The sequence below is a fragment of the Plasmodium knowlesi genome, assembly GCF_000006355.2.
Source record: "Plasmodium knowlesi strain H genome assembly, chromosome: 12".
In the NCBI taxonomy this organism is placed as follows: Eukaryota; Apicomplexa; class Aconoidasida; order Haemosporida; family Plasmodiidae; genus Plasmodium; species Plasmodium knowlesi.
The window spans coordinates 2,873,461-2,899,612 of record NC_011913.2 but is presented as its reverse complement, the minus strand read 5'-3'; the positions used below and the strand labels follow the sequence as shown (position 1 = coordinate 2,899,612).

Below are 26,152 nucleotides of genomic sequence, written 5' to 3'. Positions count from 1 at the left end.
TCACATGCATGCGTCTTTAAGAAAAAAGACAAGCGCTCATTCCGCACGTACATGTAAAAATAAAAAAAAAAAAAATTCACAAAGCGTGAACGGCCAAATGAGAAAGGATCAAATCAGTCGCGCGAGACTTCTACCCGAAAAGTTTTGAACAAATGGGCGATCTCTGCAGAGACAAGAATAAATCTACCCGTATATACACACAAAACAAAGCAAGCCGACGGTGGGAAAAAAAAAAAATGGCAAAAAGGAGGGGAAAAGTCTCCCAGCATATGTGCGCCTGAATTCCCTCGGGTTTCACAAAAACTCCTGCTCCATTTTGAATGCATCTTTTCTACATGCAGTTAGTTTTCTGTAATGCCGCAAAAGGGAGAAAAATTATAAAATTATAAAATTATAACGTAAAAAAAAAAAAAAAAGACTCCCCAATTAAAGCATTTTGGCTAGCTACCACAAAACAACAATGAATAAGCCAAAGAAAAAAAAAAAAAAAAAAAAAAAAAAAAAAATTCGAAATTAACTCCCTTTTATGAACATTTCCTTCTTTCGTAAATCATACGCGAAAGGCTTTTTTATGCAACATTTATCAAAAAAGACAATAACATGCGCGCAATTACGGTTTGCCCGTTTGGAACATTATTGGTTCGAATTTTTTCCCATACTGTCCTTTTGCCATTGCGCCATATGTAACCAATCTTTGTATCTCACACATTCCCCCCTTTCTTAGAGTTGAGCGTGGGCATGCATCAGCTTATCCAAGACGTTCTTCAAAAGAATAAAATGCCAAAAATGGGCAAATTCACCACAAGATTAGTTACGCTTTTAAGCAACGGTGTGTAGTACACCTCTGTGAACAGTTTTGCTCATTTGTTCGTGGTACCACCTGCTTTTTTTTTTTTTTTTTTTTCTTTTTTCCCCCTTTAAATTGAACCCCTCTGGACTTATTAAAGGTAGGGAATAACTTCTAAGCAACTTTTTCCTCCACCTCTTCATCTTTTTTTTAGAATTTGCGCCAAACAGAAAGGTCAATTTAAGGATGCTATGACACGCATCTGGCGGTATTTTTTTTTTTTTTTTTCCTTTATATGTGTGCAAATATTCGAACCTTACGTAGAGAATAGTTTCCTCAACATGCCCTCGGAACGAATTGATTTCTTTTTTATTTCACACAGTTGTGTAAGGGCAAGTGGGGAGAAGGAGAAGAAAAACATTATTCACCGCACACCATAATAAATAAATGGTGTTTTAAAAAAGTAAAAGGAAAATCCTATTCTGCATAAGAATTTCACTCAAATTGGTAATTCTACATTTAAGCAAACCAACGTGATTTCGACGTGTCTCATATAAAAGTCCTGCTTGCGCTATACAGAGGAACAATTCTTGCCAGGCACACATGTGCGGAAGAACTCACCGCATATTCATTTGTGAAAAGTAACGTTAAAAATGCGCGATAAAGAGAAAAAAATGGAAATTTCTCAAACTGCCAAAAAGATTTGTTTCTTTTTTTTTTATTTTTATACCCGCCGACATGTTTTTAATTCCGACACGCTGAAACAAAATCATTTTGGTGAATTTTCACTCGTTGGGATATTTAAGCTTCTCTTCAGGGAGGGGCGGTCACTCTGATTTTTCCACGCCGTTCGTTTAGGATAGCCTTCCATTCACAAAAACGGGGGGGTAAATGCTCATCCTTGTAAATTCGTTACGTGTGCATACGGAAACTTTCAACTATATGTAACAATATATAACTCCCTTTCTTTTTCTCTCTCTCTCTTGTGTTTGCGCCTACGTCCGTAATGGGAACACATACGCCAGGGTATATCTTAACACAACAGAGTGGAACACTTAATTAAGTCTCACCGGTACCCATACTTCAGTGAAGGCTCCTGGAGGGGGCGGCGGTTTTTGTTACCTTATGCGAAGATTTTCCTTTCCGAGAGAAAAAAAAAAAAAAAAAATACATACATACATACATACATACATGCATACATACATATACGTTCATATTATATGCGTACCATATGCATTTCATTTCCCCATTTTGCGTAACGAAACCAGTAAATATGAAATTAACAAAATTAACCCCATCTGCGGCACTTTTTTTTTCCCCCTTAATATTTTTTTTTTTTTTTCCGCAAAGTTGGGATTTCATTTTTTTTTTTTTTTTTTGTCATATTTTTCGGAAAATTAAGATATATAATTCTCTTGCAGAGAAGACTTTTTTAACATTTTTTTTTTGTCAAAAATGGGATGGGAATTTTCTCATTAATCAAAAAGAAGGGTATATAAAAATGCAGAAGAGGCATATTACATATACCTACGTAAATACAAGTACATATGCTTGCCTTTAATATGTGGTCCATTATGCAATATTCCCTTTGTTTCGCAGCTTAGGCTTTTTTTTTCATTTTTTCATTTTTTTTATTATTACTGTTTAAGGAGCATCCGTCTGCCCTTCCATGAGCCGAGGAGATGCTTACATTCGTGTTCATTCGCCCCACTAGCAAGTTCCTCTGAAATAGGAGGATGGTATGAAAATCGTCAGGACAACGCCCATTCGTTTCCTTCGTCAGCACGCAGGCAAATGCGCATGTATATATGCATGCTGGGGAAGACGAACTTTCTATCAGCAGTCTGCTTGCACGAGTACAAACAATATGTGGGAAAATATGTCCTCCCAATTTTAAGAAATTAAAAGGGGAGAAAAGCCTCCGGGAAGGCGAGCAAACGGACGTATATATATATATATATATATATATATATTCGTTTCCGCCCTTCTCCCCCCACGTACGTTGGTACATACATATATTTACATGTGCAATAGAGGAACAAATCGAAGCATCACCTCTCCTCCCCACCGAGAAGAAAACACATCACATGTAGTTATGTAAAAAAAAAAAAAAAAAAGGCAAAAAAGATGAATACATTTAGCGCCTTTGCCCCTAATGGTGTAAGTAATTCAAATGTGAGTAACCCGTTAAATAACCCCGTGGGATTGCAACCTACAACCGCTTCTTCAAATAATATGCAAAATGAAGGGGCTGCTGGGTTGAGTAACACTTTTAATAACGCACCCAGTGTGACTAACAATTTTGATAACAAAACAAACGTATTGACAAATGGAGGCACATCGACTCAAAGCGGGTTCTTAGGTGTGTTAAACAAGGGGGTGGTTCCAGGCGAAAACAAGGCAGACAATTTTGCCAGAGTCGATCCCCTCAGTAATGCCACTCCCAATTACAATATCAACAGTGTCAGTAACAACGAAGCCAGCAACAGTAACATCGGAAAAGCCGATGAATTAAAAAAAAACACCGAAAAGAACAATTCGCAAATTGAGCGACAAAATGGAAACTTTAGCTTTGAAAATAAATTCAATTTTAACAGTTCCCTAAAGATTAGGAAGTCTCTAACGGAGCAGCTTTGTGGTAAATAATGAGAAAGAAACGATTTGCATGATTGCCAAGTGTGTTGCATACGTCTTGGTGGGGGTTTCCAACAGATGGCCCTTCCCTCTTGCTTGAACATGTGATTTTCTTCCGTGATAGGGTGCACACACAGAAGCACATTATTTTTCCAACTTTGTGTATGCGTCTACACCCTGCATTTATATCAGCGCTTAACATGTACCTACCCACCCACCCCCTACACACATACACGTAGAGGAAATCTCGATGAAGCTTGGAACAATATTCATGTGCAAATCATACCTCGAAACGTACGTATTTGAGAAAAACCCGTACATGATGAACTTCATTTACCTGAAGGATGATATGAGCGAATCGAAGAACAGAGTTATGAACTCGTTGTTACTAAGCTCATTCTGTAATTTAATATGGAACAACCATATATACAAACATGAGTACTTAATGTCGAAGGAAATATTAAGTAAGTACGCCAAGGCAATCGAAAAAAATCCTGATAAAGATAAATATTGTATTGTACCAATTTACAACCTAGAGAAAGTGAAAATGGCCTTAAGTGATCAAGAAAAAAATATAAAGATTCTTAAAAAAAGAAAATTACTTATTAAGAAGAATAATGAAAATCTTTTGTTCATTTTGTATATAATAAAAAATAATTTTCTCGAAATAAAAACCAAAGCACAACGTATTATTCAGAGACTGCTATTCCGATTGGACATTTTGGACAAACTTTTTATGTTAAAAAATAGCTCCGTTTTTTTTTCGAATAAGTATGAATTTAATAAATTCAAGTTGATGGAAATTTTGGATTTCTTTAACTCTTTCAATATAGACAGTCAGCTTGAAAAAATTAACAAAAATATAAAAAATCTTGTGCAGGAGAAAAAGAACCTTCAGAAGTTCCTGCACGCGGATAACGAATTTACCAACTCGTTGAGGAACACCGTTGTGAAGAATGAGCAGGTGAGGTTCTTCACTCGGCAGGAGAATGTGCAACAGCCTCTCTTCCGCCACATTTGAGAAAAAGGAAAACGTTAATAAAAGACTCCATCTCAGTTTGTCTCAATTATGCCGTGTGAGAATGTTCCGAAGTGACCATGCATTCACGTTATTTCGCATTTTTTTTCCCCCCCTGCGTAGGACATCACCGATCTGAAAGGAACGACCTCGGAAATTTGCATGAACCTGGAGGAGAATAAAGAGTATATGTACCATCTAAACGCATTTGAGAGGGAAGAAAATTACGAAATGTTATAATAACATTTTTTCCTTAAAAAAATCAATTCGCCCTTGTTAAATTTGTTCTTTTTTTTTTTTTTTTTTTTTTTTTGCTGTTATTTTTTGTGTATTTTATTTATTTATTTTTTCCCCCTGAGCCTTTACACACATTTGTTTGATAACTATTGCTATAGCTTACATTCTTACAACGTTGCAAAAATGTTTATAAAATACTGTGTGCGTGTACACGCCGTTTGCCTTTTTTTTTAAAAATTTGATTTCATCCTCCTCACCCCCTTTAACAATAAAAACGTAATTTGTTTAACCTTCAAAATGGGTAAAATTATTCGCCATAATGTGGAAGCTGCTTCAGCAGTAGGATGACAGGGAGAAAAATCCCGCCATATTAACTTTTTTTTTTTTTTTTTTTTTTTTTTTTAATGCAGCCCCAGCCCGGATTGGGGTGAATACCATCTGTTTCATTTATTTTATTTTTGTTAAAACTTTGAAGAAACAAGGAACGGAGTAGAGAATTGCGCAGGAGCAGATATTTCACCGGAAAAAAAAAAAAAAAAATAGCAAAATGATGGTAACGTAATGGTGAAGAGTTTGACTACTTGTGGGGGACAAACAAATGAGATAACGGAAGATACTCGTTCCTTCACCAAATAAATCCACATTTTAGAAAAGGAGGACCTGTAACTTCCGATGTTGCTTCTTTTTTTTTTTTTCTTAGGCCCCCGAATGGTACACTTCTTGTTTCCTTTCTCGTTTTATGCCGCGAGGAGGAGTGGGAATTTACCCACTCCAAGTCGAATTGCTCTATCGCGATATAGTTCCGAACTCAAAGGAGCTAACACACTTTTGCGCAGTAGGAACACCCCATGAGCACCCGCCTATTCCCGCAGATACCACTCTCACATCACAAAAACGCACAAAGATGTTTCATTCTCCTATCCTATCTCGGACCGTTACACGTAATGTGCAGTAAAAAAATCAGGAGGAAATATATACACCTTACTCATTTTCCCTTCTCCAAGGAACAGGGGAACATGAATAGGCTAAGTCACACACAAGTTTATCATTATACATAGCTCGTTTATTCATGTCCCTCCGTATGTGTTGCCTTTTCCGCTTGTCAGGTTTTGCCAAAAAGAAATTCTTCACCTCGACAAGGGAGCAAAATCTGGAGCACAAAACTCAATGGCTCGGAAATGGTGTCATAACAGATGTCTACGATAAATATGAAGCGCTGAAAAATGTGAAGGAGAAAAGCAGTCTTAAGAGTGCACTAAAAAGATTTAGGGATATAGTTCAAAGAGAAACGAAGAGAAAAGGGTACCATTTTTACGCTGGATGGCCCCCGAGAAATCGGATAAAAATTACCGAAGATGAGAAGGTAAGGTTATGTAAGGATGCAACGGAAAAAAGAAAAAAAAAAGAAAAAAAAAAAAGAGTGCCGAACGAAAGACGGTAAATTTGTAAATGAATAAGAGTAGTGGAGTGAACACTTTGGACAGACATACGCACGTTGCCCTACGCTGATACAAACGCCCCATCAGCCCATGTGTCTTTTTCCCCCCTCTCCCCACATAACATTAGATGAGATGGAGAAGCGGCTTCGCCTTCGTGGTGTAACGAGGGGAGAGCCGTCCCACCCTACTCATTAAATTCACCATGTTTACACCCTATTTCATTTGCTCAATACGACCCCCCCCCCCCCCTTTGATAGCTGGGTCTGTATGGACGTACCGTGTTTGTCATCAACCGAGTAAAAGGAGTGAAGGAAGTGGAGCCGAATCTATGCATATGCTGCAAAAATAAGAATGTCCTTTTTTTCAACAAACCCGAATTTGAGTCCTTGTTAAAAAATATGGATTCCATAAAACATCAGCTGCAGGAATTCGGAAAAAAACTCTGACCCGAAGGAAGTGGTGATAATGGTGTCCTTTTCTTCGCAGTACCGCATGTCTATGCTTAGCCTAAATACGAAGGGTACAACGTCATTGCGTACCCCCTATTTTCCCGTACTTGTCGCTATAAAATGAAGTGTATGTTATTACAGTCACCACCGAGCGGCATGTCCCGTAGTGCCTTTGTATATGTTCGTTGATCAGTGGCCATGGGCGGCTTCTTAGCTCCGACCACTTCACAAATGTAGCAGTGAAATTTTCAACTCGTTTGGGCTGCTCACACATATATACACAAATAGATGTACGTGGAGCTACTCACGAATGTTACTTTTGTTTTCTTTTTTTTTTTTTTTTTTTTTTTTTTTTGTTTTGTTTGGATGTTAATAAGGTGGTGTGCCCCTTGGGCCGTTTTTTCGCGTTCGCCTTATTTTTGTGCGAGTCATTATTAATCCCTCAACGTATTCCACCGAGGTGAAGCAAAACCCTACGTGACAAGCAAAAGTAGTAAAAATAAAAAAAATATGTATTTATATACGTATGTATATATAATGGTAAGAGGAACAAGTGGAAAAAGCACAAAAAATTATGTAGTTGGAAAAAAAAGAAATAAAGCCGGAGCAGCAAGTTGTTAGTTTCTTCCCCTTTTTTTTTCTAAACGTCCAAACAGTTGGCGGTGAAATTCTCTCATATCCTTATTGCTCTCCACCGAAATTATTCCTTCCTTAATCCTATCGTAGAGCAAAACAATTTTTTAATCATATCGTCTGCCTCCAAAAGGAAAAGGATAGAAAAAAAAAAAAAAATGTGTAGAAAAGTCCCAACAATGAATTAACGGAGAATGGCGAATACAGCATACACGGGCATTTCAACACTGCGAAAAATGGTACTCGTGAAAAAGCGCATAAATGAGAGCATTAGCGTTAGCACCATTTTGTAATGTCTAGCAGCGACATTTAAAAAGTAAAAAAGAAAAGGCAAATTTTGAAGGGGGAGGGGAAATTTAAGTGAAAGCGGTATAAACCAAAGGAAAATTGTAGAAACGGTGACCCGAACTCAAAGCGAAGGGGAGTGATAGGAAACGTGGTGATAAACGGAGGCAAACGCGAAATGCCTGCTTGCTTGAAGCACGCCGTGCCACGAGTACACCCTTTTGTTCTACCCACGCAATGAACGTCCCATTCGAGGAAAGGAAGAATATATTCAAACATACAAAATGAAGGACAACAACCTGTTGAACAACCCCTTGGATGTATACAGAAAAGAGAAAATCAATGGGGACGATGTGAATGCGACAGAGAGAGACCACCAGGAGGATGACAGAAAAAAGGAAGAAAAGCAGTTCCTCCATGTTGACTCGCTAAGTGAAATTTCAGTCTCGACTGTGAGCAACAGCACAGGCATCGACTCAGATTTATATATGAGTGTTGTCCGGAAAATTAAAAAAGAAAAAAGGCAAAGAAGACGAGAACGAGAAAGGGAGAGAAGGAGGGCTGAGAAGAGGAAACGGGGAAGCAAGACAAGGAGCAGAACGGGGAGCGGTGGTAGAAGTGGAAAGGAGGACCAGCTGGAGCGGCAGGAGGTTCTGGTGGATGAAATGGATGAACGAAGAGTAGGAACTGAGAAGAAACAAAAAGTAGGAGAATACAAAGAGCGAGAGAATGATAGAAAGGAGGATATCGTAAGAAGGGACAAAAGGGAAGACAGAAAAGTATCCAAGAGGGAGCATAAAGGGGTAAGCGAAAGGGATCAAAAAAAGGAGCACAAAAATGACGACCAATCAGAGGAAAGGAAGAAGAGGAAGAAGATAGAGTCAACATACGAGAATAGGTCAAATGAAGACAGAAGGACGAAGAGAAAAAGAGCTTCGAAGGATAGCTACGATAGCGACAGAAGACACAGGAAGCAAAAGGATGGAGACAGGAAAAAAAAACACAAGAGATCCAGATCGAGGACAAAAAGGTGAGTTCTCCATATGTCAACAAGAAAACTTTGTTGAATAAAAAAAAAGGGGGGTAGCATTGTATTGTTCAAGGAATTTCCCGATAGTGAAGCCCACATGACATGGTATATGACGATAGGAGCGTAATTCTCCACAGTGCTGCGAAACGTGATTTAAGGTGATGATACGTAGTGTGTCATGTGCTCATTTTGTCCTCTATGCTTTTCATTCCCTCGTAGTTCTTACGACGAACCCATTCCCAAGGACCCCTTCAATCCCCTGCTTCTGGCGTACGAAAAGAGGAAAAATCACAGGCACAAGTAACACAGAAAAATAGAAAATATTAAAAATGTTGAAAATAGTGCAAATCTGTTTTGCACTTATGGATACATACTAATTTTAAGAACCTCCATAGCATACATTTTTTTTTTTTTTTTTTTTTGTTGTCCTTTTTACCCCTTGAGGCAGAAAAATGAGTGATGAAGGATCAATCACAAGCGATAGGTGGAGGCACGACAGGTAAAGCAAGCCCTCCTGAATGAGTCTACCATTCCATCAGCAGAAATGACACATGAAATCTTTTCCCATGTCTGTATCTTCTACTTCCAATATCTGCTTCGCTATTTTTAACCCGTAGATATGAAAGCTCATCTGGTGAAGATGTCGCTCCCGTTAGAGAAGCAAGACCAAATAAACCTGACCCCAAAATGGACTTGCAACATGTGAGGAAAAATTTGTGGAAGTCTAAGGCGGGGGTAAGACAATAGAGCGAGTAAACAAAAAAGTGCATACAATAAATGTGCAAAAGGGGAGAGAGAAAAAAAAAAAAAAAAAAAAAAGAAGCAACATTCAAAATTCAGTTGACTGATTTATTATTATTACTATTATTTTATTTGTATTTTTGCACAAAAATTATGGGAAGGCATGCAGATATTCCCCTTTGCGTGTGATCCCATAATACCACACGCGTACCTCTACGCATGTCTATGTGCGTCGTGCTCATCTTGCTCTCCATTGAGGGAATTTTTTTTTTTTTTCTTTCTCTCCATAGGGCGTCTGCATTCCTCAAATAAGCGAAGATGCAAACTGAGAAAAAGAGAAATAGAGGAGGAAAAAAAAAAAAAAAAAAAAAAAAAGACAAGCTTCACAAATGAAGAAGAAATATCTCCCTGATTATTCCTCGTAAAGAAGCGTGTACAAATATATTTTTTTAAGTGGTCATGCTTCAGTTGCTACTCCTTAGCTCTCACTTTTCAATTGACATTTTCGTTTTCCTTTTTACAATTTTTTTTTCCCCTTTTTGATTAACGTCTTGTGCTTTGCCTTGGCATAACGTTTTTTTTTTTTTTTTTTTTTTTTTTTTTTTTAAAACATTACTTAATGTGGGTAGAAAGGTTTGTCTGTGCACAGACCCATGTGATGTCATGTAGCTCTGTGTGAATGGACGCGCATACATATATGTGCACATGTAGCCCTTTTGTGGCTAATATTCTCCGACTCTAAAGCACCCCCCGCATGGCGCACTCCATTCGACTCGCTATAATCTCCCGCATGCATGCGTTTATTTTATCGAAGTGGAAAGGATTCCCTTGGATGTTTCTGTGCTCTTACTTTTCTCTCCCCAACACCGTGAAATGAAAAAGGGGAAATCACGCGAAGTGGCAAGATAACAGCGACGAAGACAGCAGAGCGATTTCCCCACAAAACGACGCTCACCACAAAGCGGCTCAGCGGGCAATAGCCTTACCCCACTAGGTGCCACCCTTGGTGATACTGCTGAGCTGAACACAGCGCAACAGAACCAAACTTCCAAAAGTAGACCGCCGCCCAATTTGGAAAACGTTAAATGGATAAGCTATACGGAAACTATGATAAAGTATTTGAAAAATATAAAAACAACAATTTGTACAAAAGGAAAAATGAAAAGGAAGAGGTAGAGCAGGGCAGCAAAAAGGAGGCGAAGGAAAAGAAGGCACCAGAAAAGAAGGTAACCGAAAAGAAGGTAACCGAAAAGAAGGTAACCGAGAGGATGGTACCTGAGAAGAAGGCGCCAGAGAAGAAGACGAAAAAGGTAAACAACTCCCTTTCAAGCGAATCTCCACAGGGTCTACTATCTCACCAAGAAAATGCGACGCAAGGTATCCTGCCCGATTGTGCCCCCAAGGGTAAAAAGAATAACGAGAAGGTCGGAAATAGAAGGGGCAACAGTGTGAGTACTAGCCAAGTCAACAATAACATGAATTGCAGTATAAGTCCCAATCTAAACCCGAACCGTCACAGTGTTCCAAGCAACCATACCAACCGAGATACTCACCCGAGGGAGCGCTCCGTGAATGAGTACAAAATCAGGAAGAAAGTGAGCATAGAAATAAACCAGAAAATTTACAGCGACTCTGAGAAGACACATTTTGATGACAAAGCATTTTTAAAGAACAACTTTGGAATTTGCGAAAATAATCAGAATCAGAATATGAAAAAAAAAAAAGTGAAAAATGATGACCAAAAGGCAAGAAAAATGTTAAACAGAAAAAACAAAACCAAGCTTTTTGTAAATTTGCTATTTGTCATGTACTATATATTCTTCCTTTTCCATTACATCATCGAAATTCAAGTATATCAAGTTTACAACATCGTTATTAACACCTTTACAATTATAATTATTACGGTACTTTTGAGTTATATATACTTTTTGCGCACACGCAATAAAACTTTAAAAAAAATAATTTTCTACATAACTACGTACATAAATTTACTGTATTGTTTGCACATTTATAATACCTTCACTTATTGGTTAAATATTTATTTGAACTTTACGATGAGTAAGAGGATTTATTTAAAATACCAAACATTATTTAAGAATATCTCCTTTGTATTTTCCTACTTCAGTTTTGATGAAGTTTTTTTTTTTCTTTTAATTTTTTATGGCCTCTTTTTCCTCACCACCTCCACCTTAACCTTTACGCTGTTTTATTACATATACAACTTTATAAATTATTCCTTTTGAATTTCCTTCACCTACGCGGTGGCTCCTGCGAGCCACGCCACAGGGAAAGCAGTCACATCATACGACTGTTGAAATGGCGTAAGCAACAAACACGTATAATATTAGGGACAAAAGAGGGTGAGGGAAAGAGTTCCACTGAAAAATAATCATCGCGTGAGCAGAAGGGGAAAGAATTAACTGTCAGGAGTTATTCCCGTATGCACACATCAACATAAAAAAAATAAATAAATAAATGCATCTTTAAATGAATGCATAAATTACAGCGCCGCTACGCTAAACGGAACGATAATCATCCTCCTTCGTCACCTCAAAATCCTTCACTGTGTCTTCTGCAGTTTTGTCATCGAAAATTTTATCCTTGGACTTGCTCTTGTGTGTAGCTTTTCTGCTGGAGTTTTTCTTCTTTCTCCTTTTCTGCTTTTCGTAATACTCGATGTAGCCAGTCTTCAGGTTCTTCAGTTTGGGGATGCTGCAGGGGTACTGTTGGGGGGCGACACACCAAAGTAACATATCAAGGGGATACAAGAAAAGAAGCACGCGACGGGGTACAGAAAAAGTAGCACATCGACTCGGAACACCTCCTTGTACTTGTTCCTCGCGCGAGTCCATCTCTGCCCTTGCTTACCTTCGAACTCAACACATTCTGAGTGAAGAAGATATTCTTCACGATATATTCCAGTGTACTTTCTACGAGGGGGGAAATTTCACCATATCGTAAGAAGGCGACAAGGCACGGTTGTTAGTGATTATTAGGGTGGGGACCATATTGATGGGACCACCAAGCCACTTCCTCGCGCCTTTTTCTTTCCCTTGCGATCCTCGTCACCTCACCACTGTCAACGTTGTAGTAACTTAAGATGATGTCATCAATTCTTTTTAGGGTGTTTTTCTTCTTTTCTATTTTTTGGATTAACTTTTTGGCCTCCTCGCTCTGCGGGTTGTGCGAAAGATTTCGGAGGAGCGGTTCATAAGTGGAAGCAGCAACGGGAGGCGAAACAGATGGAATGGCAACGCTGAAACGAATGAAGAGTTACGTTGAGGTCTTGGTATGCCATGAGCATCATGACATCGTCGATCTCGCTAATTAGGGATGGCTGTGAGGGAGGTTGCGAAAAAAAAAAATGTTAGTGCGCATGCAAGTGAACAACTATGAGCAGTTCAATAAACGAAGATCACGCATGTGTAAGCTCTACTCGTACACAGCTATCCCAACACGGACTGACAAACCTTCTCGTTCACGTATGGGGCTAGCTCCTTCTGCGAATATAATATCGCCTCATTGATGTTATTCTAAAAGGGGGAAAAATATATATATATATATACATGTTATGTGGCCATACAAATGGAGTTGCTACTATGCTATACAAATCTGCGGTGAAAAAGCTGAAGACACGTGGTCACTGTTGCTAATATCCTCTCTACTCACGTTCAAAATTAATTTTAATAGTTGTTGCTTCTTGAGGAAAAAAACGAGGTCTTTATGTTTCTTTAAAATCTGTAAATGGAGATACGTGAAAGAAGGGAACGACATGATAAAGTGCTCGCAACGAATAACTACACGCAAAGAAATGGGAGAAGGTGAATGAGGTGTAAGGTTTGAAAAAAAGAAAAAAGGAAAATGATGACTCACCCCCTCGTCTAAATTATTTATATGTTCTATGGCCTCCTCAATTTTGTTATTCATAATTTCATTTTGAATTTGGTAACGGATTTTTACTGTGTCTATCGGCATATCAGCTGTGGGGGAGGTTGAGAAAAAAAAAAAAAAGAATGCCCATATTAATTGTACAGTTAAACATATTTAACTGTCTCTTCATTAAATAGTAACACATTTCTCCGTTGTCAAATTGTGCCTGTCAACTTGGTTGAAAAGGCAACAAAATGTAGCTCAATTTTTGCGACAATTTAAAATTATCAGATCATGTGGAAATTAAGAAAAAAAAAAAAAAAAAAAAAAAAAAAATCAGTTCAAGGATGACATCAAGTATCATCATTCTACATAGTAGTACGACTTTGATTTTTATTTCTGCGCATAGAATCATCATTTTTTTTTTTTTTTTTTTTTTTTTTTTTAATTCCATTTTGTCCCCTTCTGTTGGTAAACTTTACACGGATATACTTTCACAGCACAGCGTGTCTGTTGTCCCGTTTGTGATATGCCTTTCTCCACGGAACTCTCCCATGACGCTCATCTACGTACGCTTTACCCGGGCCTCCTTCTGAAACTCACTCGCAACATCATACATCCTATGGACGCAGAAGAAATTCATAAGAACTTCGTTCAAATCATTTTCGTGTATTTTTGTATGTTCGAATTCTTTTAGCCAGTTTTTCCTTCGTAAATTAGAAAAAGACATAAAAGGAAAAAGAAAATTACAAATATTTTCTTGCCACAAACATGTGTGCAGCAAATTAACTATGTTGAATGAATAAGCGTTATGGTAAGCGAATTGCCCACACTTGCATGGGCAACATAATAGCATGTGCTCACGGAATCATGCACAATTGTCCTACGCGTTCAGGTATATGTGGCAGTTCTCGTCTGCGGGATCTTCAATCATTTGGAGGTAGGTGAGCCGATGAATGAGGTTTCGCACAACTGAGAAAAAATTCCCCCCGTTTTGTAAAATTTTATTGTTACTTGCGTATGGATGAAGGTGTGGCTAAGGAATAGACCCTTGGCGACAACACTCCCCTTGTAGGAAAACAGACTGATACGCACTTACGCAAAGAGATATGGTTAACGAGATGGCTACCACGTTTGTAAGCAAAATTAGCGAACATGGAAGAAAATGCAAAGGGGTATTTGGAGGAATGCTATTTATACTTGCTAACCGTGCAAAAAAGGGAAGGGACGAAATATTATAACAGGGACATGTTCACACCTTGTTAGTAATATAACTTTTTGCAAATACGTTGGTCCGAATCATAGGAATATAATGGGCGCCTTTGTGTACATATTCGAACTTCGGAGCATTTGCAAATTGAATACACACAAAATGGGGCGCCACATAAATGCGTAAGCACGCGTAAATATGCGTGGCATGTGTTCATATAATTTGGTAAACTTCCTTTCGAGGATGCGGGGGGAAAAAAAAAAAGAAATCAGAAAATGCTCCTTCATTTTCACGTTCGCAATGGAGCACTTGGATTATACATCGTAAGTGTTTTACCCCTATGATAACATAGCATGGAGTGGGATAGGGGCGAGGGAACGAATGTAAAAAAAGAAAAAAAAAAAAAAAAAAAAAAAAATCCAACAGGGGAATGACCTTCCTTAGGGCATCACGACAGACTTTTCAGCGAAACGTGGCTAAAGCTTGACCAAGCATGACGAAGTGAAATTTCCGTTCAAATGAACAGCACTCTACGATAGGGTTGAGCTACTTGTAAGCGCGTCAGTTGTTAGCCAAGATCCACAAAAGAAGAAATCTTCGAAAGGAATACTCCCCCTTCCCATGTGTACCTCCATTTTATTCGAACAAGTTTATGAATAAATGTATAGGCCTGTTTGATTAGTTTACCGCCATGTTGCACTGGGGAAATTGCCCGCTTCTTTCCGTTTAACTTTACCTTCACAACTTTATATTTTTTTTGTGTGTAAAAAGGCAAGACCTTTTTTAAAAAATGTGGCACAGAGGTAAATTGTACAAAAGGGGCCAATTCATATTTGCAATTGTAGATTCCATGTCCACATGATATTTATGTGAAGAGTAATAACATCCCATGTGGTTACCACTGTGCCGCTAATTTCATGTTTTTTTTTCCTCCCCCCCCAATATTCAGGAGTTCTGACCCTCCTTTGCAATTCGTGTAGGTATGTTATTCGCAGATGGCACGTTCCATTACTAGGTACGTAATGAGAGATTATCCTGGACAAAGTAGCAATGCGCAGTGGATGTAGTGTGAATGAGCAAAAAAACGCCTTTACATCATTTACGCATGTTTTAGCAAATTTCCAGTGGTCATTCCTCTGTGAATTGTGTCTAATAACATATGCATTTATGCATTCCCCCCCTCCCCTTTTAACGCGCACAAAACTTCAGGAGTGGATTGCAATGCCAACCCGAGACACAAACAAGTTTTATCTAATCCGGCCCCCAGGTCTAGAGGAATTCCCAAATATTTAGAGAAGTACATTTTTTACAAACAGGCTCCGAGAAATCCTAAATATAAATCGCAGTTTATTACTATGTATACAGCAGGTTAGTAAGATGGGGAGAGAGTAATGCGATCAAATAAACCAGTGTATTTTTAATCCCTTTTTTACAATTCGTTTGAAAATATCTCCATGGGATTTGTAACACCCATCCGTGGTGAAGACATATGTTCGGAGATATCATTTTATGGGGAATGGTTCTCCCCGTCTCATTCCTGCGTTGCATTTATTTATGAACATATTTAATTTTTTTTTTTTTTTCAAATAACCCCTCCCTTTCCCCCAGGTCGGAAGTACAGACAACAGATTAAGAAAACTGCTTAGAGGATGATGGACAGGAAAGGTTTCACTTCGCCCAGATCCATTCGCTTTCTGCTCATATATATATCTTTTTTTTTTATATTAATTTACGAATGTTGTGTTATCAAATTTTTGGCTAGTTCAAACAATTAAAAAAAAAAGATAAATCATTTGTTTCTGTTAAACATGATTATTATTATACGGGAAAATAATTAAAAAAAAAATGAAAAAAAAAAAAAAAAAAAAAAAAGAGTGTGCACAACAGGGTTGTGCTTTCAATTTGTTCTTTCTGTTAACAGAAAGGCAATTAAAAATATTGGCAATTTGTTCAAAGTGAGCAAAAAATTGAATATGTTGTGAACAAGGGTACGGGAAGCGCAAAAATAGACTCATCCGCTTCATATACGCATTACATTTCTCATAATGCTAATCAATGAAGGGGAAGGAGAACTTCAGATCGGCTTCAAGATGGCATACCTGCATGCACTTGTGCAAATTTTTATACGTACAGATAAGACACCATCAAGTAAGAAAGCGAATGCTCCAAATAATATTTGAAAATAATGTTACGATAAAAAAAAAAAAAGGGGACGACTGTTCACTTCAAACATGTCTGATGTCGGTGTGCCACTGTAGATGTTATACAGCCCCCCCCTGTGGGATATCCTCTATCTTCTCATCACAAACATGGCTCTTCTACTGAACCAGCGAGATCTACAAATTATTTCTTTTTCTTTTGTTTTTGGAATTCTTAATCCCATTATCGTTAATTTCTTCGTCATCGTCATCATTGTTGTCAGCCTCGTCGTCATCATTATTGTCATCATAAGAGTTATCAATTATTTCATCATCGTCATCATCGTTGTCGTCATTGTCGTCACCGTCATCATCATTTCCACCATTGAAGTTTCCATTATTCCCCCAATTGAAGTTATTGTTGTTTGTATTTCCGTCATCTGGGCTTGCTTGTGGTTGTGCTTCTGGTTCTAGCGTAGGTATGGGCTCATCCATGTAATCGAGTTCGGGTTGAGGCATAGGCATTGGTATTGGCTCACATAGGCAGAAACCGTTCCCCTCCTTTTTTACATATGAAATGAGGTTAGAAAGGGCAAAGAAAAGGACCCACTTTTTAAGACCCATTTTATAGGCTTCGTACATATAACTGTGTATATAAAAAAATGGTTTCCCACAACGACCGGAATATGCACAAGCGGGCTTTTGGCGTTTCAAAGAGGCACGATTTTTCAGGCCAGATGGAAAACCCTTTTAAATGAGCGACCGGATAGAATATATAAACATGTACATATATGAACATACACAAGTGCGCATGCGCAAGCGACAAATCCACCGTGAGCACTTTATAACGGGGCACAGGGTGTACACATATATTCACTCCCACAAACACAAGTTCTCCCTTTCTTCGAAAACTTTCGAAGCGTCAATTTGAAAGGTAATAAATCGGAGGGACGGGGGGAAATTCGAAAAAAAAAAAAAATAAAATAATAAATAATTGCCCTTTCGATGACAAATTAGCCAATGGAGGGTTATTATATTATGTTTTCCATGAGAACGATATTTAGGTACTTAGGTTTTTTGCAGGGGAATCATAGTTCCCTCCCTTTTTTGGAGTAAGTTCTGCTAATTTCCCTACCACTTGGAACGGTAATAAATCGAAATTACGTGAATGCTACGTAACTCGTTCGGAAAATTGTCACTCTGTCACTTTATGGATCTGCAGTTGAAGCTTTATTGATTTGCCCTTTGCCAAATTTTCTTTTTCCCGTGTAATTTTAGTGGCTCAAATTGAACTTACAAAATATTGAGAGTTTTTTTTTTTTTTTTTTTCAACTTTTTCGCCAATCCATTCCTTTTCACAAAAAAAGAAGAAAAAAAACGGAAACTTTACAGTAGTCGAAAAATGCGCAAGTTGCAAATTGTAAGAAAATGAAAATTATTTCTTACGAAAAAATGTAATTAAAATAAACCATATTTACTTTTTTTTTTTTTTTTATTTTGTAAATTTACCCAACCTAGGGAAGAAATTTTTATGGTGCACGGATTTTTTCCGCGCAAAAAAAAATATGATGAATAAGGTATACAATTTTTTTTTTTTTTTTTTTTTTTTTTTTCTTTTTTTGTAGCGTTCTTTTTTTGAACAAAAATTACGAAAACAAAAATGCCTAATGCATATAATACTATTATATGTTACTACTCTTCCAGTGCATCCGCCTTCGTTCCTTACAATTATTATTTTCTCAAAAATATTCAAGAAATGGCGTTCCTACGAATATGTGCTTGTTTTGCCAAGGCATAGGAAGGCGCAGATACTGTATTGTTATATATTATAATATATGGTATTGTATATATTAAGCCAAAGGCGCATTTCTTGTGAGAGGGCAAAAATAACAGGAGCGGAGCAGGAAGACGCAGATGAAGAAGTGGCCCCGCCCACGAGGGATGGAGACACATACCTCCGATCGACGCAAATGGCAGTTTTAATTTTCGTGACAACAGCATTCGCCTTTCCAATGCAGAAACGGGAATAAAATTATTCCGTTCTGCAATTTTGAAAAAAAAAAAAAAAACCACAAACGAATGGTGGTACTGTAAAAAGGAAAAGGGGGAGAGGCAGAAGATGGCGAATCATTTGAAATACATCCGGGGGCCTTCCCCCAAAAGTGTGTAATCGTCGTTCAAGAAAAATAATTGTTCTTAAAGAAAGTTGCAATTACACCTGCTGGTTTAGTTCGCCTCTTGATGCCACACTACAATGAGTATATGTTTCGCCCCCCCGTCGGTGCTACAGTTCGTTTGATTCACCCCCCTTCTCCAACGTGAGTATTATTTGTCAAAACTTGCTCTCGTGAGTTATACCTGCGTATACGTCGTAAATCGCTCAAACGTGCAGGGTTTCCTTATGCCGTTCGTCCTCCCATCGACAGATCCATGTTATTTGTTGATGAAGAAAAATGCCTCTCTTAGGAAGCCCCAACTTTACTTCTTTCGACAAAGCGCCAAAGTAAAAAAAAAATTTGACAAGAAGGTCGAAACGAACAATACATTCCTTTCGACTCTCCTAAGAATGTAATTCTATTGCCATAAGAAAAAGAAAAAAAAAAAAGAAAAAAAAAAAAAACGTCCAGGTTCGTGCAAAAGAAAAGAGATTGTGGCGTAATTATTTGCCATAAGTACATCTCATATAATTGCTGTTGGCGTAAAAGACGTACTGATAAGGGCCCCTCCTGTACGTTCTAGGTAAACCCCAGGTGATGCTCAAATTAGGATGAAATATCTGAGGATAATTTTTTTCTTTTCCCTTTTCACCATGTGTATATACGTATAGTACACATGTTGATCTATATTTACAAAAACAAGAGAAGGAATACAATTGCTTTTTTTGAAGAAAGCAGAGGTATTGTTTTATGCTTCCATTTTTAATACGTCGAAAGGGGCAACTGAATGGGATGCTTCTCACAGGTGATGTGATATCTCCCCTGTGCAACTTTGCCCTTTGGACAGTTTTCCTAACTTTTTCGTACGTTAAATTCAAATCAGATGCGCTACTACTACTGCTACAGGTGGGCGCATTTGTGTGTAATAGAACCATGTACATAGCACGGTTCGTTTTTCTATTCCATAAAAAAAGCGGGGTGCAGGAAAAATGTAAGGTTGCATGTATGTCATGTGCCCTTGTACGAATCACACCCCCGGTGCTATTCACCTGAATGTTTCTCCACTGCTTTGCGCTTTCCTTTTCCACTTCGCGCCGTACGTTAAAAGGAGAAGTCGATGTTTGATTCCTCCATTTGAGCAACGATCCTTAAAGTGTAAAAGGTATGTGCTGGGTACTGGCCTTGTCCCAATTGCCAATATGTTGCTCCTTTGGCAAAGCAATTTTGCACGTAAAATTCGTAAATCTTTGTCTTTCCCATTTTTGGTAGAACGGTACTAACTTCGTCGAGCAGAGGAAAGCTCTCCATCCCGCTCGATATGACAACGTCGAAATTGCTTGTCTGCAAGAAGGGTTATTTCTCCAATTCGCAAGCAGTATGACACATTAAGTGAGCTTTTATTTTATCCCCCCGCAAGCTGAATCTCCATCGAGAATGTTGAAATGTATTCTTTTCTACCTGTTATAATTTTCCCATTTCTGTTAATACCCGCCCCCCTTTTCTTACATTTCCTTCTATGAATTTTTATTCAACCATTTTGAAAACTCACTGAGATGGCAAAGATTCTGTTCCGTGGGGTTAAGCCAATTTGGCATCCACAACGCGTGTGTTGCACGACTGACATAAGGTGCTTGCCTCTGCCTTTCTCAGCGTGGGTTCCAACACAGCACGCTTTTTTTTTTTCTTTTTTTTTTTGTACTCATATGCTTGTTGCACGTGAACAACAGCACATTTACGCGGTAACGCAAACATGCGTAACTACGTGAATACATGCATGCGTACATTTACATTCACTCCACTTTCAGAAGGGAGGGCCGCCTATCTTTGGGAAACCACGTGTATGTGCCGCAAGGAGGGAAGCGCACCCCGCTTTTTCCATCTACCGTGCGGCTAACAATTTTACATTACAAAAAGGAGAATAAAAATAGAGCCAAAAAAATTGCCTTTTTTGGGGGGCTCTTTTTTTTTTTTTTTTTTTTTTTTTTTTTCTATATATATTTTCTTTCGTTTCCTTGCCAGACGAAGAAGGCTTACTCTCTGTAAAGCAATAGTTTAATTATTTCTTACCTGCTGTACATTAATGCGGTCACATGTAGTGCTTGCCGATTCGTGCATTTCATATTTCATATTTCATATGTACAAGTATATATACCTAAGCGCAAAAATACGTTTATTTATACCCGCGCCTAATACGTATATGTACAATACCGTCATACCTCTGTGGAGAAGTGCCGCAACGACCACCAGCACGACGAAGAATCACAGTATAGTTGAAGAAAAAAAAGAAAACAACGAAAGATGGATACAGACATCGTGGTAAACGAAAAGTTTGACTTTATAATGCTAAATATTGCTAAAGAATGTGGAGACATTAACAGTTTGATGAACCATTTCTTCTCCTTCCTGTTGCGTAAAACAGACTTTATTACCAACTCGAAAAACATAGAACAATGTGAAGAGATCGTTTTGAAAACGCTCAGGAAGTACTACAAACGCAAGGAAGAATATGTGAAAAAATTAAAAATGGAATACGAAAAAATGGATGAAGAAAAAAAAAAAATATACGAAAGGGAACACAGTAACAGTAATAGTGGGAAAGACGAAATAAACGGGAAGAAGAAAAGCACAAATTCAAAAATGAACAATAATATGAAAAACGTAAATACAACATCTCCTTTGGACAACATGCAGAAGGAAAAGCGTGTTGTAGAAATTGATGAGGATGGAAATATTGGAAACGAAGAGTTAGCCATTAATCAACACCTTCCGAACGGAAAAGGGGACTCCAAAAAAGACGGAGGTGAAAAGAGAACCTCTCCTATTAGTGAATATTCCAGCAAAGCGAAAGCGAAGAATGAAGGGAAAGCAAATAAATCAGAGGAATCCGACGAGGACACTAATGATGAACCACCTAAGGGAAATGGTGGACAAACAGAAAAATACACATGGACGCAAACTATAAACAGTCTCGATATGTACATAAATCTGGACCAAAAGGTAAAAACGAAAGATATAAAGTTGGAAATAACGTACAAGAAATTGTATGTGAGTGTTAAAAACGAAGTTATTATTGATGGAGAATTTTATAAACATATAAAACCAGAGGATTCCATTTGGACCTTGGAAGATAATAGAGTTATTCATGTGTGCATTGAAAAGCTAAACGGAATGGAGTGGTGGTCTACCGTTATTAAGGGCGACTCCGAAATTGACGTTAAAAAAATCGTTCCAGAAAATTCCAGGATGGAAGACCTCGATGCGGAGACTAGGTCCGTGGTCGAAAAAATGCTCTACGACCAGAGGCAGAAGGCTATGAATTTACCCACATCTGATGAACAGAAGAAGTTTGAAATTTTTGAGAAGTTCAAGAAAATGCACCCAGAGATGGATTTTTCCAAGGCTAACATTAACTACGGTAGTTCCAACCCGAACAACATGTTCTTTGGCAGATAATCCCACATCACACGTGCATCTGTGCTGTACACGCATACATATATTTATACATATATGTATATGCATATGCACATGTGTGTATTATTTTCTTTTTTTTTTTTTTTTTTTTCGAAGTGTGCGTGCATGCCCGTTTTAATAACACCTGCGGGCACCAAGTCCCCATCCCGCATCATTCGTATGTAATAATACCCCACACACATTAAGACATCCAGGGAGGCAAACGGTGTGCAAAACAAATGTATTCACCGCCTTAATTTTAATCATATTTTAAAATTTCGTTAACGAGGGAAACCTCGCTACCCCTGCGAGGAACAGTTGTGTTGCCGCCCCGTATTCACGGTTAAGTGAGGGCAATGAGGCAATAATTGGTAAAAATATAAAAGTGGACCGATGCGCCGTTTAACAAAGATGAAGAGACTTAGAGTGGTGTCGCCAGACAGACCGCTACACTATTTCAGCTAATTAACGAGAGAAAAATACAATAAAACAAAATAAGGGAAAGAAAATTGGAGCCATTAAATACGTGAACCAAAGTAGAACATATGAAAATGAAAAAAAATACAATAAAGTAAAATCATGGAATAGTTCCGGTGCACACAAAACCGATGGACAAAATTGAGAAATCCTCTGCAAACGCATGACAGGGTACTAGCTTCTTCTCCATGTATTACTCCAGTTCTTCGTCACATCCGCTTATATGTGCAATGTATATTGGTTGGGGGAGGCAGATTCGCCGTGTCTGTACGCAGTTATACACGCTCCACACCCGGGGGATCCTTCACGTGTGGATTAGAAGTGGTTATGCGGTTTAGGTGCTGAAGCCGATAGGGAGAGGTGCGCAATCGCAGGAGAACCTGTGCATTTTCTCGACTACATCTCTTAATTGGTCGCCCAAAGCGCCGCAGAACCCGCTATGTGCCGCTGAACCCGCTATATGCCGCTGAACCCGTTATGTGCCCCTGAACCCGCTATGTGCCCCTGAACTTCTTCAAGCCTGGCTTGCTGGCGTCAAAAAAATAGGCGATCTCCGCCTCCGTGATGGCCTGCTTCCTCTGCTGATGCTTCTGTATTAGCTCCGTTAAAATCTCGATGAGAATCTTCTTGAGTTCTCCACTTAGCATTTCTCCCCGTCTGTACTTCTCTCCAATTTCGTGCAGTTTGTCATCATCCTCCATGAAGTATCTCAAATATTGGTACGAAATATCCTTCTCCAAATTACCTCCCTTTTTTCTATGCTCCTCAATCGTGGCCCCGCCCCCACTGAAGGCATACTTGTTAATTTTATTTTTAATTTCTTCAGGCGTATCAGTTAGGAATATAACGCTGTTGTTGTGATCCTTCGCGCTGTTTCCGGCGTTATTCTTTGGGGTGTTCTTCTTGTCAGTCGCATCTTTCGCACTAGGACCACTCTTTCCCTTTTCGTCCTTCTTCTTCGTACTGCTCATTTTGGTATTCACACCTTGAAGCCCCGGCATAAACACGGAATGCACAACGACTGGTTTGTGCAGAGCCATTTTCACGGCGATGTCTCTGCTGAGCCTGAAGTAGGGATCCTGGTCAATACCCTGCGGTACTAGGCAAGGAATATTGGGAGGAAGGAATTGCTCAAAACACTGCGAAAAGCATGGAGCAATCTGAAAAGAGGGGTACGATATTTTGCCTATGTTATCCGAATGATTAAAACCAAAGACATTCATACTCTGATTTAGTGTTGTCTTTTTATGGATAGATAAAACCGTTGGATATAAGTAGCCTGCATATTTTGTGTTCTTAAAAATAAAGGTTAGCTCTGGGTTCAACCCAACTGCTATAATGTCTTTAACGTTTTCTTCCGTCAAGGTATTTATATATTCTAGGGAGTAGTTTTGATTGAAGAGAAATTTCTCATCATCCGACATCTGAATAACCAATGGTACGTTAAAAGCGTCTTGCAAATATTTACAGAAATAAAATGGGATCAAATGGCCCAAATGCATGGATAAGGAAGAAGGTCCTCTACCAGTGTATATATAAAAGCATTTATTCTGTTCATAATAATTTAATAAAAAATCCAAGTCCCTATGACTGAAGAATATTTCTCGTCGGATAAAATGGTGAGCTCTTCTGTTCGTCAGCTGTTCTATTCTCTTAATATGATTCTCTGTAATTTTTGAGCACCCAAATTCTTTTATCAATTTATTGTAATTAATTCCTTCTTCCGTTATGTTTACATCCCATGGAGTCACTTCCTTAGATCTTTCGTAATTCACATTTTCAACCCCCGATGGGGGGAGTACTTTATTCTTTTGCAAAATATCTTCTACATGGACATACACAAAATCATCATTGGTGGGGACCTCCCCCTTAAGAACACTCTCCTCCTCTGATGTGTAAACTTTAACAATTGGAGCCAACAGAAAATTGATGAGATTTTTTTCACTTTTGTACATACCACTCAATTCTTCAAAGGTGTACTTGGGGTTCACTGCAAAATGAACTTCCAGAGATTCTTTTGTTGTCAAATATTTGAACTCGTTTATCTGGATGTCTTTTATCAAACCTGTGTTTTGCAGAACCCTATTTCTATTGCAGTTGATGTTCCATTCTTCCAATGCTATAAGGTTAACCTCGTTGATGTCCTTCGATAGCCCAAAGTTATCATATATACAGTCTCCGTAAATTTTTTCTGCGAGGGCCCTTTTCATTTGGTAGTTGTAAAAGGGGACTTGCTCCTGGATTTTGTTTCGGATCAGCTTCTTTATATCATCGTACTGGCTGATCGTTGGCTCCATCAAGATAGACTTCACAGTCAGCACGCCATTGTTGTTTTGCTGAAGGGAGGAAGGTAGTGGAGTAAACAAAATGAACAAAGTGAACAACGTTAGTTGCGCTCAGAGGATACTCGAAGAAGTTGTAACGCAAAAATTAGCGACGCAACATAGACGCCTTGTGGAAAACTAACAATCTGGCTAGACCATCTACACTGGTTAAACAACACAACTGGAAACAGACACCACAGTAGATGAACTTCCATTTAGAATGGAACTACCACCCATGTGTCCTCAACAATTCGTTAGAAAAAAAAAGAAAAACACATCGTGTGAGTAATGTTTTTCTCCTCTTCCAGTTTTCGTTTTCTTCTGTTCAATCATAGTACCTTTCTTTTTACGCTTTCGGTCGTCCTGCTGGTGGGTATCTGAAGGATGACGCACAGAGCCCCCTTGATTATGCTCAGGGCCGAATCCAAATACACCGTTTTTAGCTTATCCATTTGTGGGGGTCTTCAGCTTCTTTCATGCAGTGTCAATTAGAGCTGGGGCTACCCATACGTTAAGCTATGTTCGGTTTGTTGGTAATTTTATTTTTATGTTATTAGATCAAATACGAGAAAAAAAAGGAAATTCAATTCGAGCTCACTTTCATATTTTTTTTTTTTTTTTTTTTTTTTTTTTATGAAGAAATGCGCTACTGCTTCCCTTGCGTGCGCTTTTTCCGTGGTTATTTTTTCTTTTTATTTTTTCCTACGTTAATTCTTTTTTATTCTTAATTTTTCAACTTAAAATTTTCCTTTTTCCCTTTTCACCTTCGCTTCGCAACAGAAGCCTTCAACTCGACCTGCTCTCCCAGGCGTGGGTGGCACAAGTGCTACGTGGATTTCGTCTGACCAGATCTGGTGCGCAGCTCGTCATGCTCGGATAAATATATACCGTGAGAAGGGCAACGGGGCAAACGAACAAATGGGGCATGTGGAACAATATCATAATGTGGCAGGAGCACATGTTCTACTGAAACGAAGATACTACTCCTTCTTGTGTCCTTTTTTTCTCCGTTATTACTTTTTCGCTTAACCACTTCGTCCTTGTCCCACCGCTCAGCTACATTTCACATGAAAAGGAGTGGCAAAATCCCATCGGTTCCTCCTTGACTGTTCAACCTGTGTCTCTTCCCCATTATGGACATGTATTCATTCATTACACACTCCTTTTTTTTTTTTTTCTTTTTTTTTTTTTTTTTTTTTCCTTTTGTTCGAAAGGACGATATTTGGAAAAAAATACGCCACGTCACAAAGAACCATAGCGAGAGTCTTTTATTC

At 38.5% G+C, this 26,152-nt stretch overlaps 9 protein-coding genes and 1 non-coding gene across 10 annotated transcripts; 6 read left to right on the top strand and 4 right to left on the bottom strand.

Annotated features, from left to right (window-relative positions):
* Positions 1–2,914: 2,914 nt before the first annotated feature.
* On the top strand, positions 2,915–4,679 carry PKNH_1265300 (conserved Plasmodium protein, unknown function; the record flags this gene model as incomplete). Its single annotated transcript, XM_002259950.1, has 3 exons — positions 2,915–3,425; positions 3,661–4,385; positions 4,563–4,679. The coding sequence occupies 3 exons, from the start codon at positions 2,915–2,917 to the stop codon at positions 4,677–4,679; spliced, it is 1,353 nt and encodes a 450-aa protein (XP_002259986.1).
* A 901-nt stretch (positions 4,680–5,580) lies between these two features.
* Positions 5,581–6,561, top strand: PKNH_1265200 (conserved protein, unknown function; the record flags this gene model as incomplete). Its single annotated transcript, XM_039114202.1, has 3 exons — positions 5,581–5,617; positions 5,783–6,039; positions 6,373–6,561. The coding sequence occupies 3 exons, from the start codon at positions 5,581–5,583 to the stop codon at positions 6,559–6,561; spliced, it is 483 nt and encodes a 160-aa protein (XP_038969849.1).
* A 1,205-nt stretch (positions 6,562–7,766) lies between these two features.
* PKNH_1265100 (conserved Plasmodium protein, unknown function) lies at positions 7,767–9,582 on the top strand (the record flags this gene model as incomplete). The annotated part of the gene is made up of 5 exons (XM_002259948.2): positions 7,767–8,512; positions 8,732–8,812; positions 8,961–9,011; positions 9,130–9,247; positions 9,544–9,582. The coding sequence occupies 5 exons, from the start codon at positions 7,767–7,769 to the stop codon at positions 9,580–9,582; spliced, it is 1,035 nt and encodes a 344-aa protein (XP_002259984.2).
* Positions 9,583–10,338: 756 nt separating this feature from the next.
* On the top strand, positions 10,339–11,496 carry PKNH_1265000 (conserved Plasmodium protein, unknown function; the record flags this gene model as incomplete). The annotated part of the gene is made up of 1 exon (XM_002259947.1): positions 10,339–11,496. The coding sequence occupies one exon, from the start codon at positions 10,339–10,341 to the stop codon at positions 11,494–11,496; it is 1,158 nt and encodes a 385-aa protein (XP_002259983.1).
* Positions 11,497–11,769: 273 nt separating this feature from the next.
* PKNH_1264800 (RanBPM and CLTH-like protein, putative) lies at positions 11,770–14,057 on the bottom strand (the record flags this gene model as incomplete). Its single annotated transcript, XM_002259946.1, has 9 exons — positions 11,770–11,976; positions 12,122–12,183; positions 12,328–12,427; positions 12,531–12,590; positions 12,724–12,786; positions 12,923–12,991; positions 13,127–13,233; positions 13,697–13,830; positions 14,011–14,057. The coding sequence occupies 9 exons, from the start codon at positions 14,055–14,057 to the stop codon at positions 11,770–11,772; spliced, it is 849 nt and encodes a 282-aa protein (XP_002259982.1).
* PKNH_1264900 lies at positions 13,467–13,545 on the bottom strand. The gene has a single exon (XR_005506389.1). It is a non-coding gene; the product is annotated as a small nucleolar RNA snoR19 (small nucleolar RNA).
* Positions 14,058–15,123: 1,066 nt separating the features above from the next.
* Positions 15,124–15,979, top strand: PKNH_1264700 (uncharacterized protein; the record flags this gene model as incomplete). Its single annotated transcript, XM_002259945.1, has 4 exons — positions 15,124–15,136; positions 15,283–15,348; positions 15,543–15,701; positions 15,942–15,979. 4 exons carry the CDS (start codon positions 15,124–15,126, stop codon positions 15,977–15,979), a joined length of 276 nt encoding a protein of 91 aa, XP_002259981.1.
* Positions 15,980–16,669: 690 nt separating this feature from the next.
* Positions 16,670–17,113, bottom strand: PKNH_1264600 (parasitophorous vacuolar protein 3, putative; the record flags this gene model as incomplete). The annotated part of the gene is made up of 1 exon (XM_002259944.1): positions 16,670–17,113. One exon carries the CDS (start codon positions 17,111–17,113, stop codon positions 16,670–16,672), a length of 444 nt encoding a protein of 147 aa, XP_002259980.1.
* Positions 17,114–20,925: 3,812 nt separating this feature from the next.
* Positions 20,926–22,080, top strand: PKNH_1264500 (nuclear movement protein, putative; the record flags this gene model as incomplete). The annotated part of the gene is made up of 1 exon (XM_002259943.1): positions 20,926–22,080. One exon carries the CDS (start codon positions 20,926–20,928, stop codon positions 22,078–22,080), a length of 1,155 nt encoding a protein of 384 aa, XP_002259979.1.
* Positions 22,081–23,048: 968 nt separating this feature from the next.
* Positions 23,049–25,330, bottom strand: PKNH_1264400 (tryptophan--tRNA ligase, putative; the record flags this gene model as incomplete). The annotated part of the gene is made up of 2 exons (XM_002259942.1): positions 23,049–24,890; positions 25,217–25,330. 2 exons carry the CDS (start codon positions 25,328–25,330, stop codon positions 23,049–23,051), a joined length of 1,956 nt encoding a protein of 651 aa, XP_002259978.1.
* Positions 25,331–26,152: the final 822 nt, after the last annotated feature.